Source organism: Lemur catta, chromosome 23 (genome assembly GCF_020740605.2).
Source record: "Lemur catta isolate mLemCat1 chromosome 23, mLemCat1.pri, whole genome shotgun sequence".
NCBI lineage: Eukaryota > Metazoa > Chordata > Mammalia > Primates > Lemuridae > Lemur > Lemur catta.
In genome coordinates this window covers 16,413,385-16,432,284 of record NC_059150.1, presented here as the reverse complement: position 1 = coordinate 16,432,284, position 18,900 = coordinate 16,413,385, and the positions used below count along the sequence as shown (strand labels likewise).

General features: G+C 35.5%; 1 protein-coding gene across 2 annotated transcripts in view; it reads left to right on the top strand.

Annotated features, from left to right (window-relative positions):
* RAB3GAP2 (RAB3 GTPase activating non-catalytic protein subunit 2) overlaps positions 1-18,900 on the top strand; it is a 76,375-nt gene that overhangs the window by 5,709 nt on the left and 51,766 nt on the right. For both annotated transcript variants that reach the window (XM_045536306.1, XM_045536307.1), the window contains exons 2-7: positions 9,190-9,254; positions 14,334-14,457; positions 15,671-15,752; positions 17,446-17,493; positions 17,572-17,647; positions 17,945-18,046. In XM_045536306.1, coding sequence (XP_045392262.1) covers positions 9,190-9,254; positions 14,334-14,457; positions 15,671-15,752; positions 17,446-17,493; positions 17,572-17,647; positions 17,945-18,046 — 497 coding nt within the window. The remainder of the gene's footprint in view (positions 1-9,189; positions 9,255-14,333; positions 14,458-15,670; positions 15,753-17,445; positions 17,494-17,571; positions 17,648-17,944; positions 18,047-18,900) is intronic.

Below are 18,900 nucleotides of genomic sequence, written 5' to 3'. Positions count from 1 at the left end.
ACAGGAGTCATGAAAATTCTAGAACTGAAAAAGTTCTGAAAGATCTAGCCTGATTTAAACACGCACAATGGTTTGAAAGAATTGAACCCCTGCTTGTTGAAAACAGGATGACCTCCTTATTTTAGAGTGCTACATATTTTTATGTGCTGAAAGGAATATGCTAGTACAAAATTTATTTTCCCATGTTCCATTTTCCTAGAAATAGAAAAAGGTTAATATTAAATAATTCTGAGGCATGGAAAGTTAAGAAGCAACTTCTTTATTCCTTAGACTTTTTTTTTTTTTTTACTTGGTACTTCTGTGTGATGCTGTCCTTCCTTTGGCCAAGAATAGCCAAATAAATTTGTTGAACTCCTTGAATTACAAGTCATAGGTTCTAGAGGTTCTTACTTTTTATAGAAACAAGTACATTCTCTTTTTTTCTTATTTCAAAAGAACGGAAATGAATTTACTTCCATGCTAAGATCTTTCATTAGACCGCAGAAATTAAGTTTTCCTTTTCCTAATGTTTAATGGTTTCAGTTTCTCTTTTAGTTTTTGATCTTGACACACTCATTTTGGAAAAAGCAAATAGTGTCAAATTAATTGTCCACTTCTAGAATTCAATTTCCTGTCTAGCTTCAGGTCCTTGTTAAACAAAAAACATACACTCAGTTTATGAGTACAGACTGTTCAGAAACAAATTAGAATAATGTATTTTGGGAATTAAATAGAGCTGTGGAAAGCAGAAGTTGAATTTCGTATTTAAGCTTTTGTTGGTAGAATAATCTATTCATAGAAATACCTCTAAATAAGATATCTATAATTTTTTTGATGGTTGAATAAAATGCATTTTCTCTCTGGTTGGAAGGTTTCATTTATCAAGTGAGAGATACAACAGGTTTTTTTTTAATACTATTATAATCTAATATCTTCAAGGGAAAAATATCTAAATTTTTGTGGTTGCATTTTATTTTCCATTTTGAAGTCATTGGTTTTATTAATTCAGGTAAAACATTTAACTTGATAAGGGTAAGAACAAGGGTTTTATAGTTATGTTACCAATTAGTCCTGTTAAGTAATGGGTATGAAAAAAAGTTAAGGATTGAAAAGTCAGGTTACAAATCAATGAGGAGGTATTTGCTTTTTTTTTTTGTACTATTGTTTATAACATCATCTTGCTCTTCTTTATTTCTCTTCATATCATATGAGTTGGTTGGAGATCAGCTTATTAATTTTACTTAGAAGGTATGATTCAAGATGTGGTAATAAACAAAAGTGAAGGATAATTTCAGTGACTGAGTTGGACAAACAATACTTTAAACTTGCAAACTTCTTGAGAGACTCGAAGTGAATCCTCAGTGCAATCCTTGATTTTCTGTGAATTTGAAAGAATGTGAAAAGAATACATTTTAAAGGAAGACTTAAGTCTTCCCCTTAAGTAAGACTAGGAAAAAAATGACAAAAGATTTAAAACTAAGTAGAAATATCTTATGTACCCAGAAATGCCATTTTATCAATAGGTTATACAGGAAATGAGCTGAGAAAGCTCAGTTAAAACATGAATCTTTGAAATGTTTAATAGTTTGCTTACAGCTGAAATTCTGTCTTGATGTAATATGGTTGTAAAATGAATGCTTTAGGAGCAACACGTGGGTAGGAATCATAGCATGAAAGTAATAAGACCTGAGAAGCATTCTCATCATCTATTTTTAAATTTCTCTAATTGGAAATATTTGCTATTTTTGAGCTTTTTTTTTAGTGTATCTGGTTTTATTCACTGTTGGCAAAGAGAATATTTGCATAATAGAGTACAGACACAACTTGAGAATGATGAGATGTTTTATTTTCTTCTTCTTCAAAATGGTACGGTGTTTATTTGGGAGCTCACTGGCCTTTTGTAATTTTTTTTCCTAGCCCTATCAAGAAACTAGGTTGTTGAAAGTCACATGTAATTGAGCAAATTGGCTTTTCAGTATTATTATTTTTTTTTTTTAGAAATGGTATCTTGCTCTGTTGCCCAGTCTGGAGTGCAGTGATGTGATCATAGCTTACTGCAACCTTGAACTTCTGGGCTGGAGTGATCTTCCTGCCTCAGCCTCCCAAGTAGCTGAGACTATAGGCGTGTGCCACCACACCCAGCTAATTTATTTTTGTAGAGATGGGGATCTTGCTGTGTTGCTCAGGCTGGTCTCCAACTCCTGGCCTAAAGCGATCATCCTGCCTTGGCCTCCGAAAATGCTAGGATACCAGTGTGAGCCACCATGTCCTGCTGACTTTTCATCATTTATGCTGGATCTTTTGCTAATAATGATACAAGTTTCGTTTTGAAATGTTGAAATATACATTGTGTTTCTGTGTACATGTGCTTGCATGTATATGTATGAAATATAAAGATCCTTTAATTCATATCAAGCCATGTACTCTGAACTAGATTTCTAGAGGATCTTATGTAATCAAATTCTGCCACTTAGACTTGAATTAGAACAAAATAGCATATTTTTCTTATTTCTTAATCAAAACTAAAGCTAGAAATTGGTACTTTTTAATTATTTTGTCTCACTAGTTGAAATGGAATGGAAAAGAAGAGATTCATCAATTTTATTATAATGTTACATAGAAAAGTTATTTGAAAAAATATTATTTTGATCCTGTATGTAAAGTCTGTATATATAAACTTTACAAAAATGAACTTGTTTTGTATTTCTTGTATTTGTCTTCATATTTCTGTTGAAATGCAAAAGGTTTAGAATCAACAGCTGATTTGTTCATTATATTTGAAAGTATTAATTTAAATCCAGCTGCTTTTATGGGAGTATATAAAGAAGCATGTGGGTAAGAATATCATTTTCAAAGGCTATTTATTCAGCAAATATTTATTAAGAACTTATGATGCTTTTGCATATATATATATGTGTGTGTGCACACACACAGGATACACATTCCCTGCCCTCCAAGAGCTTAATAGTTGTGTAGACAAGGTGTACATTCATGCTAAATGGGATAATTACAAGATAACTGACAGTGCAACAAATGACCCAAAGCAGTATATATATAATTAAGTTCTGAGTAAGAAACACGATCAAATGCTGTAGTTTCACAAGAGGGAAAGATCATTGGTAGATGCAAGAAAACTTCATGAAGAATTAATCAGAGTCCTGGAGGAGAAACCAGATTTGGAGAAGTAGCGTGAAGTGGGAAGGCATTTAGTTGACAGGTATTTGACGGGCAAAGGCAGAAACTGAGAATGAAAATGTTATATTTGGAGAGTGATAATTTTGTATTATAACAGGGTGTCTATATGCCAAGCACTTTCCCTAGTGCCCTGCATATTTTAACTGTAACAACTCTGTATGAGATAGATACAGTTTTTAACTCCATTTTGCTAAAGAGGTAACGGAGGCAGTAAGAAATTAAATAAATTGACTAAGGTCATATAACTCTTTAGGGGTAAAACGGGGCAACCCAGGCAACCTGACACCAGAGGCCTAATTGTTCTAAACCTGTGCTGCCTTATACTGTAGACACTAGCCATATGTGCTTTTGGGCACTTAGAATGTGATTAGGACAAATTGTGATGTGCTCTAAGTGTAAAACATAATGGATTCTGACGACTTAATATGAAAAAAGACTGTAAAATATCTTACAAGTGATTTCATGTTGATTACATATTGAAAAGGTAATATTCTGGCTATATTATATTAAATAAAACATTAAGGTTAATTTCACCTGTTTTTTTTTAATGTGGCTACTGCTAGTTAATTTAAAATTACATAGATAGCTCACATTTTATTTCTATTCGACAGTGTTGTTAAAGACTACCAGTGAGTGAACAGCCCAGCTGGAGTGAGAAAAGGGTGGTGACAGGCAAAGGAAAAAAAATATTTAGGTTCAAATTAGACTGGCACTTAAGTTTATCCTTGAAGTTGCTATTCTTTAGAGCATGATCCATGCATGCACCATCTGCTTCAGAATTGTGGGGTGAGGAAAGTTGTTAAATGCAGATTCCTGGACCCACTGCAGCCCTAAAACAGAATCTCTGACAGTGGAGTCATCTATTAAACTTCAGTCATCCCTAACTCATTCATTTCTCCCTTGTGAAGGCTTTAAGGCTACCTATCACGGGGGGATCTGCAGGAGACTGTAACTCTGCTTTTATGAAGGCAATAAATATGAATGCCATTTTCTGATCAATTTTGTTGGACTGGACTTCAATAAAATGAAAGAAACAGGCAGTTGATGACAGAGTCATTTAAATAATTGCTTTTTAGAGGTTGGACAGTTGCTACTTAATTTAATAGGAAAAAAATGTAAATTATTTTATAATTTATAGTCTAGCCTTTGACTAAAATGAGTGCCCCAAAGCTCTGGCTGTGTGGTTTGGTGATTGGTGGAGTGTTCACAATCTCTATATTGGACCCCCAAACCATCTTAAAGAAGAAATTGGCTGTCTTGGTGTCCTTATTCTATGAATGATACAGTTTGTTAAACTGATTTACCTCTTAAGTTATTCCAGGGTTTAGGACTTCCAAATTACCCTGGCCTACAGAAGATATTGATCTATTTATTCTCCCAAGAGAATGATGATGAAGTATTTTAGCTTTTCATTATAGTAGTTGATAATAAATTGAGCAAATTAGTCTTATCTTTTCATGATGCCATAGAATTTACAGATCTCAAGGCCTTAAGAGTTATGTTCCATATTAACATAAAACAGTGCATAGGTCTCAAATTTGTGTGAAACATTGCTTTGGTTACCTAAACCTTAATCAATGATCAATTGAAAAACACTGCTAATGATGTCAATTGACATCATTATCCTTAGAAGATTACCAGAAGGAATGACTGTGCCTAAGTGAAATTATTTATATGAATGGCAACTTTATATTAGACATTTATCAGCTATTTTTTCAACATAATCCATCTTTTTTCTTTCCTAAAGAATGTGCTTGGCTTGCTTTCATAATTTGAAGGCATAAGAAATAACACTGGTGAAGTGCTGGGATTCTAACACTTTTTAACAGCTAACAATAGTTATCAACTAGCAGCTTGCAAAACCCTACAAATGATTTTTAGCAGAACTGAAAAGGCCACAAAATTTAAACCATTGGCACTGAGTAGAAATAGCCATAAGGGTAGTGCCCAATTGATAAAATGTTTCCCATTTTTAAGTTGACTCAAATTTGGAAAGCATTCTCACATGTATTATAAATAGACAGGATTCTAGAACAACCTACAAAAAATATCTTTACCCTACCTGAATGTAGTGCTGTTTCATCTTCCTTTAACTTCTGTTTGTATCCTGACTTCTTTGGTAAAATGTATTCCTGTGATAGTGGGAGATGCCCAATTACATTTTCTTTCCCTCTTGTTGATAGAAGCTCTCTACCTCTCAGGGACATTGAGAAACCCTCATGAACACAATTATTTTGTATAATGTATTTATCAAGGTCTTTTCTTGGATGTTTTGAATTGTGGCATAAAGAGATAGTAGATAAAATCCAAATTACTGCTGTCTCCCGTTTGATTGTATGAGTCACTCTGAATTGAGTCAGGTACTTTTTATACCAATATGGAGGAGAAATGACACATTTAAAATAGTTTTGTACAGCATTCAACAGAGGTTAGGTGCACAAAGCTCTTCCAAGGCTTGTTTGCTTATCTCTAGCACTTAGCACAGTGCCAAACACATAAAAGATGCTGTGTCTATTGAATGAATGAATGAATGAGTGAATGATTGGATGACCTTCCTGAAGGGCTTTAAATTCTATGTGGTCTTTTGAGACTGTGGTCATTTCGTATACACATTATTTTTATAGCAATTTTTAATGAATTATGAACTTCAGTGATGAGCTTTTCTAGGTACTTTGCATTCTAATACAAAAGACAGTACATATTCTGAAACTGTAAATGGGATGGCCTAATTACTTGCCATCAGCCCACAATTAGACAGTTGATTCTGGTACAGTGGAAAAATTACCAAAAGAAAGAGATTGCCTAATTGCCAAAGAATAAACTGTAATTTTTCAAGGTAAAAAAACAAAACAAAATGAAACAAAAAAACTAAATCTTAATATCAAAGGAATGTTTCTATTTTAAAACAAGGACTCTCTGAGGACTCTCTTCTGACCTTAACTATAAACCCCACTGTTCCTCGATTTTATCCTTCTTCACGAACCATAGCAGGAGTAAGTATAGCATAGTACTTAAGAGCATGGGCTTTGGAACTCAGGTAGACCTGAACTTAAGGCTCACTGTACCACTGACTCCTTTGTAATCTTGGTCAAGCTACTTACATTGTAAGTAATCTGTTTTGCTCAATGTAAAATGGCAATGATAAAGGATCCTTGCGATGCTTAAGTGAATTAATGTTGACTATTACGCATTTAGGCATGTAGAAATGCTCAATACATGTTAGTTGTTACATGCATTGAGTTTTTATGCCTCTTTGCCTTTGCAAATTTATGTTGACCTTTTTCTGAGCATATTTGGAAAATTCCTAGCTACTTTTAAAAGACTTAGTTTGAGATTACTCTGTACTTTTTTTTTTTTCTTTCTTTTTTTTTTTTTTTTTGAGACAGAGTCTCGCTGTGTTGCCCGGGCTAGAGTGAGTGCCATGGCGTCAGCCTAGCTCACAGCAACCTCAAACTCCTGGGCTTAAGCGATCCTACTGCCTCAGCCTCCCCAGTAGCTGGGACTACAGACATGCGCCACCATGCCCGGCTAATTTTTTCTATATATATTTTTTAGTTGGCCAGATAATTTCTTTCTATTTTTAGTAGAGACGGGGTCTCGCTCTTGCTCAGGCTGGTCTCGAACTCCTGACCTCGAGCAATCCACCCACCTTGGCCTCCCAGAGTGCTAGGATTACAGGTGTGAGCCACCGTGCCCGGCCTGTACTTTTTTTTTTTTTTTTTTTTTTTTTTTTTCATTTTTCTCACTCCCTCATCCAAGTTCCCATAGTAGTAGATTACAGCACTCACCATGTATTATAATTACATGGTTGTCTGTCTTCTACACTAGGTCGTGAATTCTTTGAGGGCAAGGGGTATGTTTGTATTTTTCTCAGCTCCTACTACAAGATTTGGCATTTGTTAAATTGTTAATTGACTTGTATATGGAAATCTTCTATAAATGTACAGTGTTAATCAAATGATAGTTCTTATTTTAGGACTTAATATATGCCTAGCAATGTGCTTTGCATATTAGGAAGTAATTATCTGGCATTTAAGTGCTGAAGATTAGACTATTACCACAAAGTTAATTGAGCAATGATTCCAAATACCAGACTGTAACAGTTTTTTTTTATCATCTATATGTAATTGATTTTAGCAACTTTTAAAACCTTGTATATAAGTGAAAGTTTTATTTGCTTCCTTACTATCGTGAGCCATTAAGATCACTCTCATCTTTTAAACTGATTTTCCCCCAGAATTTTAAAGCTGATTGCTTAAGTACCATAAGCTAAATTTTGATGACTAGCATTAAGAACTTATATGTATTAGGCACTGAGTACTTTAGTATGCTATCTGATTTAAATCCTTACAGCAATCCTGCTAGAGGTGGATACTGTTGTTTTCTATGCTTTTTTGATTAGAGAACTTATAAATATCTTTTATATCTTTTAGAGACAAAGGGTAACTTGCTCTAGGTCACAGAGCTCTGAAGCGCTTGATCTGGGATTTAAACAAGCATTAGATGTTTAATGTGTGCATTACCTCAAATTAAATTTAAAAATTGATAAAAGTTCAAATAAAACTGATTCTGGGGCCCAAAGTCTTATTTGAACTTTATCAATTTTTAAATTTAATTTGGGGTAATACATACACAGTATCTAATGCTTGTCTCAAAGTAGTTGCTCAAGGCCAGGCGCAGTGGCTCACGCCTGTAATCCTAGCACTCTGGAAGGCCGAGGCAGGAGGATTGCTTGAGGTTAGAAGTTCGAGACCAGCCTGAGCAAGAGCAAGACCCTGTCTCTACTAGAAATGGAAAAAAATCAGCCGGGAATGGTGGCGCCCGCCTGTAGTCCCAACTACTTGGGAGGCTGAGGCAGGAGGACTGCCTGAGTCTAGGAGTTTAAGGTTGCAGTGAGCTATTATGATGCCACTGCACTCTGGCTAGGCGACAGCAAGACTCTGTCCAAAAAAAAAAAAAAGAAGAATAGTTGCTAAAAAAATGGTAGCTTTATTCTTTTGCTTTTGATATATTCAAAAATGACCATATAAAAACAAGTAACATGAACAATGTAAGGTGTCATAATCAATAAACCCGTCTGGACTTTTAAATTCCTTGTTGCATCGTTTGTTGATTATCGTGTAAAAAAATATCACAGAATATCAGAATAGGATGCAGAAGAACAGGCTTGTCTTGGTTCAAAATTCAGTTTTCTTTTTTTTGAGACAGAGTCTTGCTTTGTTGCCCAGGCTAGAGTGAGTGCCACGACATCAGCCTAGCTCACAGCAACCTCAAATTCCTGGGCTTAAGTGATCCTACTGCCTCAGCCTCCGGAGTAGCTGGGACTACAGGCATGTGCCACCATGCCCGGCTAATTTTTTCTACATATATTTTTAGCTGTCCAGATAATTTCTTTCTATTTTTAGTAGAGGCAGGGTCTCGCTCTTGCTCAGGCTGGTCTCGAACTCCTGACCTCAAGCGATCCTCCTGCCTCAACCTCCCAGAGTGCTAGGATTACAGGCGTGAGCCATCGCGCCCGGCCCAAAATTCAATTTTCTTTTTTATTGAGACCTTGTCTTATCAAAAAACAAGTCTTTTTTGCATCTGTTGAAGTACAAAAATATAAATAGATAAAATAAGTCATTTTTAAGGGATCTATGTGAAATTTTAGATGCGTCTGTCATGGTTTATATTTGTCTGATGTCTTTAGTAATAAACATTTGTCATTTTTAGATTTTTTTAAAGTGACCTTTGTGGTTTGATTTAAATGTGGATAGACTTTTGCCATCCAATATCTTAAGATCCAAATAATTTGCATACAATTTTACTAATACATAGATTTAGATATTTAGAAGTTCAGATGTTTCCTTATTGTTATTACATAAAGCAAAATCCTGATATAACACAGTTTACCATTGTTTTCTTCCTTAACATCAGCATTATACAGGAATTGTTTCTATTATGTTTAGAGAAAATGTTTTAAAAGTATTTAAGCCCTATATTTCATGTAAACATTTTTCATTTTCTTTAAAATAGGTAAATCAACAAACTGGGAAGATGATGGTTGGGGAGCATGGGAAGAAACAGAACCTCAAGAACCTGTAAGTCTTTATAAATGTATGCATGTTTTTTGATAGTGGCATTTTCCTTCTGTAATAATGGTGACATAGTTCGGCATTAGGTTGATGTTTTAAAATCTATGTCAGCAACATTTTTGTGTTTACTTGATAGTACTTAACTAGGTGCCTGTTCTTAAGGAAGTTAGTGACTTTATAGCTAAGTGTCTTACTCTGTTTTGTGCTGCTATAACAGAATACCAGAGACTAGGTAGTTTATAGTGAACAGAAATTTATTGGCTCACAGTTCTGGTGGCTAGGAAGTCCAAGATTGAGGGGCCAGCGTCTGGTGAGGGCCTTCTTGCTACCTCTCACACCTGTAATCCTAGCACTCTGGGAGGCCGAGGCGGAAGGATCATTCAAGGTCAGGAGTTCGAGACCAGCCTGAGCAAGAGCGAGACCCCGTCTCTACTAAGATTAGAAAGAAATTATCTGGACAGCTAAAAATATATATAGAAAAAAATTAGCCGGGCATGGTGGCACATGCCTATAGTCCCAGCTACTCGGGAGCCTGAGGCAGAAGGATTACTTAAGCCCAGGAGTTTGAGGTTGCTGTGAGCTAGGCTGATGCCACAGCACTCTAGCCCGGACAACAGAGTGAGACTCTGTCTCAAAAAAAAAAAAAAAAAATCATTGAGAGACATTAGTCTTTTAGCCTAAACAGAGTAGAGCTTCTTGCCTCCCCTTTATTCTGGATCCACAGTGATAGGGTTATGGGTGCTCACCCAGAGTCACAACCACAGGGGGAGCAGCAGAGCAGATGGTTGGGTGTGGTGGCTCACTCCTGTAATCCTAGCACTTTGGGAGGCTGAGAAGGGAGGATTGCTTGAGGCCAGGAGTTGGAGACCAGCTTGAGCAACACAATATGACCTCGTCTCTACAAAAAATAGAAAAATTAGCTGGGTGAGGTGACATGTGCCTAGTCCCAGCTACTTAGGAGGCTGAGATGGGAGGATCACTTGAGCTCAGGAGTTTGAGGTTACAGTGAGCTATGATGATGCCACTGCACTCTACCCTGGGCAACAGAGTGAGACCCTGTCTCAAAAAAAAAAAAAAAAAAAGATTGAAAGGTGTTTGACGGATTCTCTATAGGGACCAGCTTCCTGTAGCAGTATAGTTTGGTAGACAGCACAGAGAGTTGACAATTCAGTTGAACTCCAATGCCTAAGTTCAAATCCAGCTCCTTCTGTGTAATCTGGGGAAGTTATCTTGGTAATTCTCTGTTTCCCTGTCTCAAAATGGGGGCAGTAATAGAACTTTTATTATAAAGTTACTGTGAGAATTAAGTAAGATATACGTGTAAAACATTTAACACATCATCTGGCACATAGAGAGTATTTGGCAAATGTTGCCATGAACATGTCTAAATCTACCAGTGTCATCCCTGCCTCCTTCCTTTCAACTTAGATGACCAAACCCAAAACATATGTCAGTGTTGCAGCACTTGTTGATGGGCTCACTGCCCTCTGCTCAGGGTGGTGCCAAAGGCTTTCTTTATCATGAGAAGAGAGATTTCAAATTACTGTGGCCTACTTCCCCATGCCATATTGCTTGGGTACAAAGTAGCAGACATTATAGAACAATTTAGGACATATACTTTTCTATGCATTTGTTCTTTGTTTACCTTTGTATATCATATGCTCATTATTAATCTCCTGATGTACCAAGGGATTTCTTACTTCATTTTGAGGATTTATTGAAAGACATTTGATTTACCTGAGATTTCTTCTCCCCCCCACTCCCTGCACCTCCAGTGATTTTCTGTTTTAAATTTGCTTCATAATCTTATGGTAAAATTTACTCTGCTTGGAACAGAATAGCTAAGCTTATGGGGAAACAATAAATTTTTACCTCTGTTTATAATTTTAGGGGTATTATTTAGTTTTGGTTATTGTCTTTAGAGACTTTTTATCTTATTGAATCTGATGCATTGAGTACTATGCATTAGTCACAAAGAAGAGTTACTTCAGAGTTACATGTAGCCAGGAACTTGCAGTTACAATGGTATACAGCTGCTCCCCCATGTGGCTATGGATCAAAAGATATATGGAGCTTGTATTTAGAGCACACCACCATTGTATTTTGTGCCAAGCGAGCATCATTCTTGAAAAGCATAACTAAAGCTTTAGGTCTAGAATTTTATGGGACGTCAAACTGTAATGATGAGGTAATGTAATATAATATAATATTGTAATATTTTCTAACCTATTTATAACATGGGGTGCCCACTTGTACACATCTAACTTTACTGTGGCAAAATGGGAGGATTACTTTCAGTCCCACAGTTGCAAGGCAAGATGGAGAGGTAGAGAGAACATAGAAAAGAAAATGGCGTGAAGAATGACAGAAGATTTTGGTTTTCTGCCTCTTTATTCCTTTATCATCATTAGATGAAACCAGAGTGCTTAATCTACATGAAGCTTGATTTTCTGGCTTCATGTAACTAAAAATGTACATTTAGGAGATGGCTAAGCAAGTTAGGGATGTAACCAATGACATGAAATAGTTTCTTTGAATTTGCTTCTCACCAAGTAACATCTGTCTATTTTCCATGCTTTCATCATGGGTAGAAATTCATGTTTGCTTCTGGGATCACTTATAGTCTATGTGTTCAGATAGTGGCAGGCAGAGCTTGATTATAATTTGACACTGAGTTCTAGGCCCAACTAAGAAAGCTGTGATACAGTGCATTCTGTCCTTTCTTGTATCTCTCTAACTTGTTTCTACCGTGGATATGTCAGTCAGAATCTTGAACTGTTAAATCATAATATCGCTTAAGAGAAAACATTACTGAGGATTGAATATACTGGCTTTGAATTGATTGCTCATTGTCATACAGTTTCATGTGTAAGAATAGATAGTAGGTTATTCAAACGTCTTTGTGAATACAAAAGACAAGGAATGTTGTTATTCATTCACATATGCTACTAGTGAACTGTGCTACATGTGGAGTTGAAAAGTAATATAAGACATAGGCTTTGCCAACAAGTGGGTTTCTAGTCTAGGATGGGAGAAATTCAGTCACTGAATAAATAAATCGGTAGCAGAGAGTATTAGGACTGTTAATTGCAATAAATTTGAAAGAAGATAAAAGAGTAGGATGAGGTTGCCAGAAGAACTGGAACTGCAAATGGAAAGACAGAAAGGAGAGGGAAAAGTATTTTTGAATGCATGCATAAAGAAATAACTCAAGAATACACTGACTGACACATTCACGTATAGTAGTCATCTTACTCTAAACCAGTTCAAAGAACTGCAAAAAGGTTATCCTAGAATAAAGTAATAAGGTAGTTCTTTTGAGAAAAGGCTTTTCGTTGACTGTGAGACTAGAGTCAAATCCCAAGTGAAGACAGGCTTCTCAAAAAGCTCTTACAGCTATCCACAAAGATGAGCAGAATGATAGACTAGAAAGACGACTTGAATTGGAGTCAAGGGGCTTGGATTCTATTAATAGTTTGGGCTCTGACACTACTTCTGTGGCTGGAAGCACATCCCTTAGCCTCCCTGAGACTCCATTTTCTTTACTATAAAGTGAGGTTTTGGACCAGTTGGTCTCTAAATGCCTTCCTCTTTGAAATTCTTTGTCTCTTTGTCTTTTCTGCACATGTAAACATCAGATCTAATCCTTGTTAGTGACATTATTTCCACTGGGAGAAACTATTAATATTTTCAACTGTTACGTTCAAAGGACAATTTTTCTTGTATATAAAGAATGTGTGCAAATTAGTTAGAAAAGGCAGCAACCCAACAGGAAATCTACAAAAGAAACTGTCCATTAAAAATTATTCAGTTTGTTGCTTTCCTTTCTGTAAAAATGAGAAGTTTTCTTCAGCATATGAAAAAAATGGCTGTAAATATTTGAGAAAATGCCTATTCCCATTCATAAGGAAAAAATGCAGTTTGAAAATATGCTGAAATAAACATGTTTTACCTATTAGATTGACACAGATCACAGATCCAGAGTTAAAACATCTTTTGAAAAGTCTACAGGAAAGCAAGCACTTTCAAAAATTGCTGGTGGGATTAAAAATTATTATAGCATGTGTGGGGCACAATTTGGGAATATGTAGCAAATTTACTAATACACATTCCCTTTGATTCTGCAATTTCACATCTAGGAATTTAGCCTCCTCTTTCCATACAAACAAACTGACAAATATATAGAGTCATTGTTGCAGGATAGTTTGTAACAGCAAAAGATTGTGAACACAAATGTCTATCAATAGGGGACTGGTTAAACAAATTATGGTGTAGCCATTAAAATGGAATACTGTGCAGCCGTTAAAAAGAATAAAGAAACTTCATGTGGAATGAAGTCTAAGGTATATGTTAAGAGAAAAAAGCAAAGTATGAATTATATATATATGTATAATGCTACCATTCTTGCAATAAAAAGGGAGGAAAGGGTAGTAAATGTATTTGTTTTTTGTGCATGAAGTATCTCTGGAACTACACATAAGAACTGATTGCTTGGTCTCTAGAGTTAACAACTAGATGGCTAGAGTACAAGAGTATGAGAGAAAATTTTCAAAGAAGACCTTTTTACATCTGTTGAATTTTTAACCATGAGAATTTACCTATATAATAAATTTCTAATGGAAAAAAAGAAAATGCCATGCAGGTCAAATAAAAACAGGAAGCATTACATTGTATCAAATACTTTTACAGATTCTACAACCTTAATAATCTCATATTTTTTTTTCTTTGCTGTCTAGCTGGAGATACCGTAGCTATCTCTCTCTGAATAGGACTATTCACTAAATTTCCTAATACTAGGTCATTCCTGAAGTGCTCCTTATGTGACCTTTTTTTAATACCTTGCTAGTTTGTATTTGTTTATGTTTAAAATTTTTGCATTAATATTCAAAACTGAGATTTGTTTCCAGTGGGTATTTTGTCAGTCATCTTTGACATGTTTTGATAAGGAATATTATGAAACTCTATAAGAGAATTGGAAAGATATCTTTTCCTTTCTTTCTTCCCCCTTTCCCCTCAAGGCAGACAAGCTAAGTTGAAATACTCTTGATATTTTTGCATATATAGTAATTATAGTTTTATCCTCAGGAGGAAGAAGGAAATACTTGCAAAACACAAAAAACTTCCTGGCTCCAAGATTGTGTTTTATCCTTGTCTCCAACCAATGATCTTATGGTCATAGCTCGGGAGCAAAAAGCTGTATTTCTAGTGCGTAAGTATCCTATTATTTTCAGTGGCCTTTATGTTAATGCATAGGATGGAACAGAAAATGGATAAGGTGGAAAGAAAAAATGTTACTTCTCTTGTACGCATTATACGGTGGCATCAGTAGTATGTATGTATCTGTACATATTTGTTTATTTATTTAAGACAGAGTCTCGCTCTGTTGCCCAGGCTAGAATGCAGTGGCATCATCATAGCTCACTGCAATCTCAAACTCCTGGTCTCAGGCAGTTATCTTGCCTGAGCCTCCCAAGTAGCATGCCACCATACCCGGCTAATTTTTCTATTTTTTGGAGAGACAGGGTCTTGCTCTTGCTCAGGCTGGTCTTGAACTCCTGGCCTCAAGTGATCCTCCCACCTCAGCTTCCCAGAGTGCTGGGATTATAGGCGTGAGCCACCGTACCTGGCCTTGTATTTTATATATTATATAACACTTTTTATTTCCTTTCCTTTTTTTGTTTTTGTTTTTTTTTCTCTCTCCTCTCTCTCTCTCCTTTCTATTCTGTTTGTTTCCTCTCTTTTTCTTTCTTGGCTATTGATACTTTAGCTGTCTGTCTGGTACTTCAGAAGCAGTGCTAGGCATTGCCCAATTCTCTCAAGAGACAGAGCTAAAAAAGGTCACTGACCTTTTCTTAATAACAGTGTAAGTGAGGTGATTTTCAACTATAATTTGAAAACTTATAATATTGTAGATTTCTGTTTTGGGCATAAATTTTCAGCTCATAATTTTTTGTTGAAGATTAAAGTTAAGGTTTGACGATATATAGGATATGAAAAATCCCACTGATCTAAATAGATTATGTATAAAATGGCCATGAAATGGTCTTATAAAGCAAATTTACTTTCCAGCAGCATAAATCTAATGGAAAATTCTTCTTTGCTGTCTGACAATAAAAGTAGTCTTATAAATAATACAGGTTGGGTGGGCATAGGAATTAATAGCTTTATTCTGCAAGAGCTATGACAACATTATATGGGTTTAGTTGCAGGAAGGAGAGATTAGAAGACTAGATGGTTTTATAAAATCTTATAAAATTTTTAAAGCATTATCTTATATTTACTGGTAAAACGACCCAAATCAGTTAATACAGAACTATTAAATTTTGTACTCATCATCCTAAAAGGAAAGAGCAAAATTTGTAAATTACTACTTTAGTAAACTATAGCTAAAGTTATTTTATACGATATCTTAATTTTTTCAGCAAAATGGAAATATAGTGATAAAGGAAAGGAAGAAATGCAATTTGCTGTTGGTTGGAGTGGTTCTTTAAATGTTGAAGAAGGGTAGGTACCAGTTAATTTTTTCCTGCATGTTAAATGTATGTGTGAAATTATTTGACTTATAAGTGAATGTATTAAGAAGTTTCATTATTTGGAATGTTTAGTAAATGTATATGCATCCTAACTTTAGAGGTTGTAGAGAATGATTCAGTCAGCAAATTTAATTTTGCCTGTGATTTGTTTTTTTTTAAATCCTGTTTGAGGATTTGAAGAAAGCAGGAAAAATCCCATGAAATCCTTTTCACATTTTATCTTTTCTGTTACCATTACTGATTTTGTTCATCCAAAAAAGTCAAGAGCAGTCATTGTCTTCTCTGCTCTGCTAGTATTGGGCTTGTACTTGAAGGGTACAGTGCTACATTAATTCTTAAAGCTCGTAAATACTTCAGAAGTGGAAGTTGGTACGTTTAAGTTTTCTGCTGACCCAGTAAAACTTTTAAAACCATGATCTCTGGTGGGGTTACATGATGGAGCTGCTCACCTAGAACCTTGAACCCGAAACCGTTTTCATTTAAATTCTTATGACTGAAAACTATCTTATCAGAACGAATAAGAAGATCCTTCAGACTTTGAATTCAGACAAGAGACAACCAAGTGGAAGTGCCTAGTATGTGCCAGGCACATTAGATGCTCAATGAAATGTTTTCTACTATTATCAAAATAAGTGATAATATTTCTCCTTAGGTCAATTAGTCGAAACATTTTAAAGACAGTTAATTTCTGTCAGAAATGCAAAGCAAACATATTACTTTAAACAAGCACAAAGATTAACTTTGTTACCAATTATGACCACACTCCTAGTGCAGGAGTGTTTACAGTTTCTTGAATAAGCTGGTGTTGACCCTCAGGCTTGACAGGTCAAACAAAGTCAGTCAGTAAGAGTTGTTTTGATTTTGAGACTTAGGCTCTGAGCTCCTGACAAATATTTCAAGTCTACATGCCAGGGGGGGAAAAAATTTTTTTAGGGAACATCAAACCTAACATGTGCTTATAAATGGGTATCAGGGCCATTTCTGCAAAAGAAGAAACCAGCAAGTTGAAATAAAGTCAGTCCCTACAACAGTGTATCCTGCAGAAATGCAATTTGCATGTAGTGTGAGCAGCAGTTCTTTGACCCTCTGCCAAGCCCCTGATCTCTAACAAGGAAGCAGGCAGAAGTCCTTGGCTGAAGCCGAGGAGAAAGGGGATAGTAGGAAATGATTGCCTGGTGATCATTTGAGATTTTCTCAGTACTGTATACAATTAGTCGTGTAAGTAAAGTTTTGCTTTCTTTACTTTGATGCTTTTCCTGACAATACAGAATGAAAAATCCTGGATTTTTTGGAATTTTTTTTTTTTTTTTTTTTTTGGGGGGATGAGTTCTTGCTATGTTGCCCAGGCACATCTCAAACTCCTGGCCTCAAGTGATCCTCCCACCTCAGCCTCCCAAATTGCTGGGATTACAGGCATGAGCCACTGCTCCTGACTGAATCTCGTTTTTTATTAACCTCAAACACATGCAATAGTATATTTTATGTGAATGAATTTTATGGACCCTACTTACGGTGGAATTTTACTGTATTTTTACTTATGGATTGAATAAAACTAGTCCACAGAGGTCATCTTCCACTTACTACCACTTAACATCAGATATAGAGAAATAAAAGTAGTTGATAAGTTCAGTGGATAAACGTATAATTTTGTTTTTGTCTTTTAGGGAATGTGTAACTAGTGCTTTATGTATCCCACTAGCAAGTCAAAAGAGGTAAGGATAAATAAGAGTTATCTGTTTTCATTGCTTTGATATATGAGCTGTTAAGATCATCAATTTTGTTTTTAACAGGAGTTCTACCGGACGTCCCGACTGGACCTGCATTGTGGTGGGTTTTACTTCAGGTTATGTACGCTTCTACACCGAGGTAAGTTGAGTTTTCAACAGTTAGAAAACACTAGTTGACTGCATCCCTGTTAAACTAGTTTGTGGCTTCATTATCTGCTGTTTGGAAATGTGTAGTTGATGCTTTATGTGGGTAGAGGCTGGGACAGGCAGTGGAAAGTTCTGGTAGAAGATACAGAGGAGAGCAATTGTAGTCTGAAAAGAGAGTACCTGGTATCTGTGGAAAACTGTTGGGGAAATGGTACTATCTGCCTGGCCATACCTGCTCAGGTGTGTTGGTAAGAAAACAAGCAGGGCCCTTCTCTGTGCTTCCTCCTAGAATGGTGTGCTCTTGCTTGCTCAGCTTTTGAATGAGGATGCAGTTCTTCAGCTTAAATGCAGGACCTATGAAATCCCACGACATCCTGGCGTGACTGAGCAGGTAGTGTAAACAATTATTTTCAAATAGTAACAATGGCATTACTTTGAAGCAGTCTTTCCCCTCTTTGTTGGGTGGAAACGTTAAGATATCTTTGTGGCACAGTTAGCTGCACTGTCATAGTCTAGAAATAGAATCTGTTTGTAGCTGAGTAAAGGATACCCGTCTTGCTTTTACTTATTTAATGAAATAATGTGTGTTTGTTCTACAATAAAATAAAATAGTTAGAAGCCAAAAAATTTTTCTTATTTTTAGAATTTAATAGTGACTTAAGGCAAAATGTGGTATTATATAATTTTATGTCTTTTAATTTGGATTTAGGTGTCAAAATTACCTATAGTAAAAGAAAAAAAGTTTTGGCCATATTGTTAATAGTATTATTACTTTGTATTCAACTATTTCTCAGAAAAGGGATTATTAAGTTTTTGTTATAGTGGAAAATATTTTCTACTCATTGAAGATTTTAACTGAGATTTTAGTATTGAAGGTTGTCACTTCTTCTTAGGTGCCTTGGAAGATTTTGCTTGTCTCACAGTCAAAAAATAATTGCTATTTAAATCAATATGCTTTTATTTGTTTTGCAGTGTACATAGTCAAAACTATACAATATGCCTTCCTTTTTTATACTATGTGGCCTCCAAAAGATTTCAAGTAAACAGATGTATGTATTGTATGCACATGTGGACTTAAATTGGATGATAGAGGGACTAGAGCTATAAAAGAAACTTAATTTAGTAGGAGAGACTAGGTCTAAAATCTGCCAATACTTATGAATAAATGAGTAATACAAAGCAATACCTAATTATTTATAAATTTATATGGACAAAATAAATTCTGTACAAATTTAGGGAAGGGGA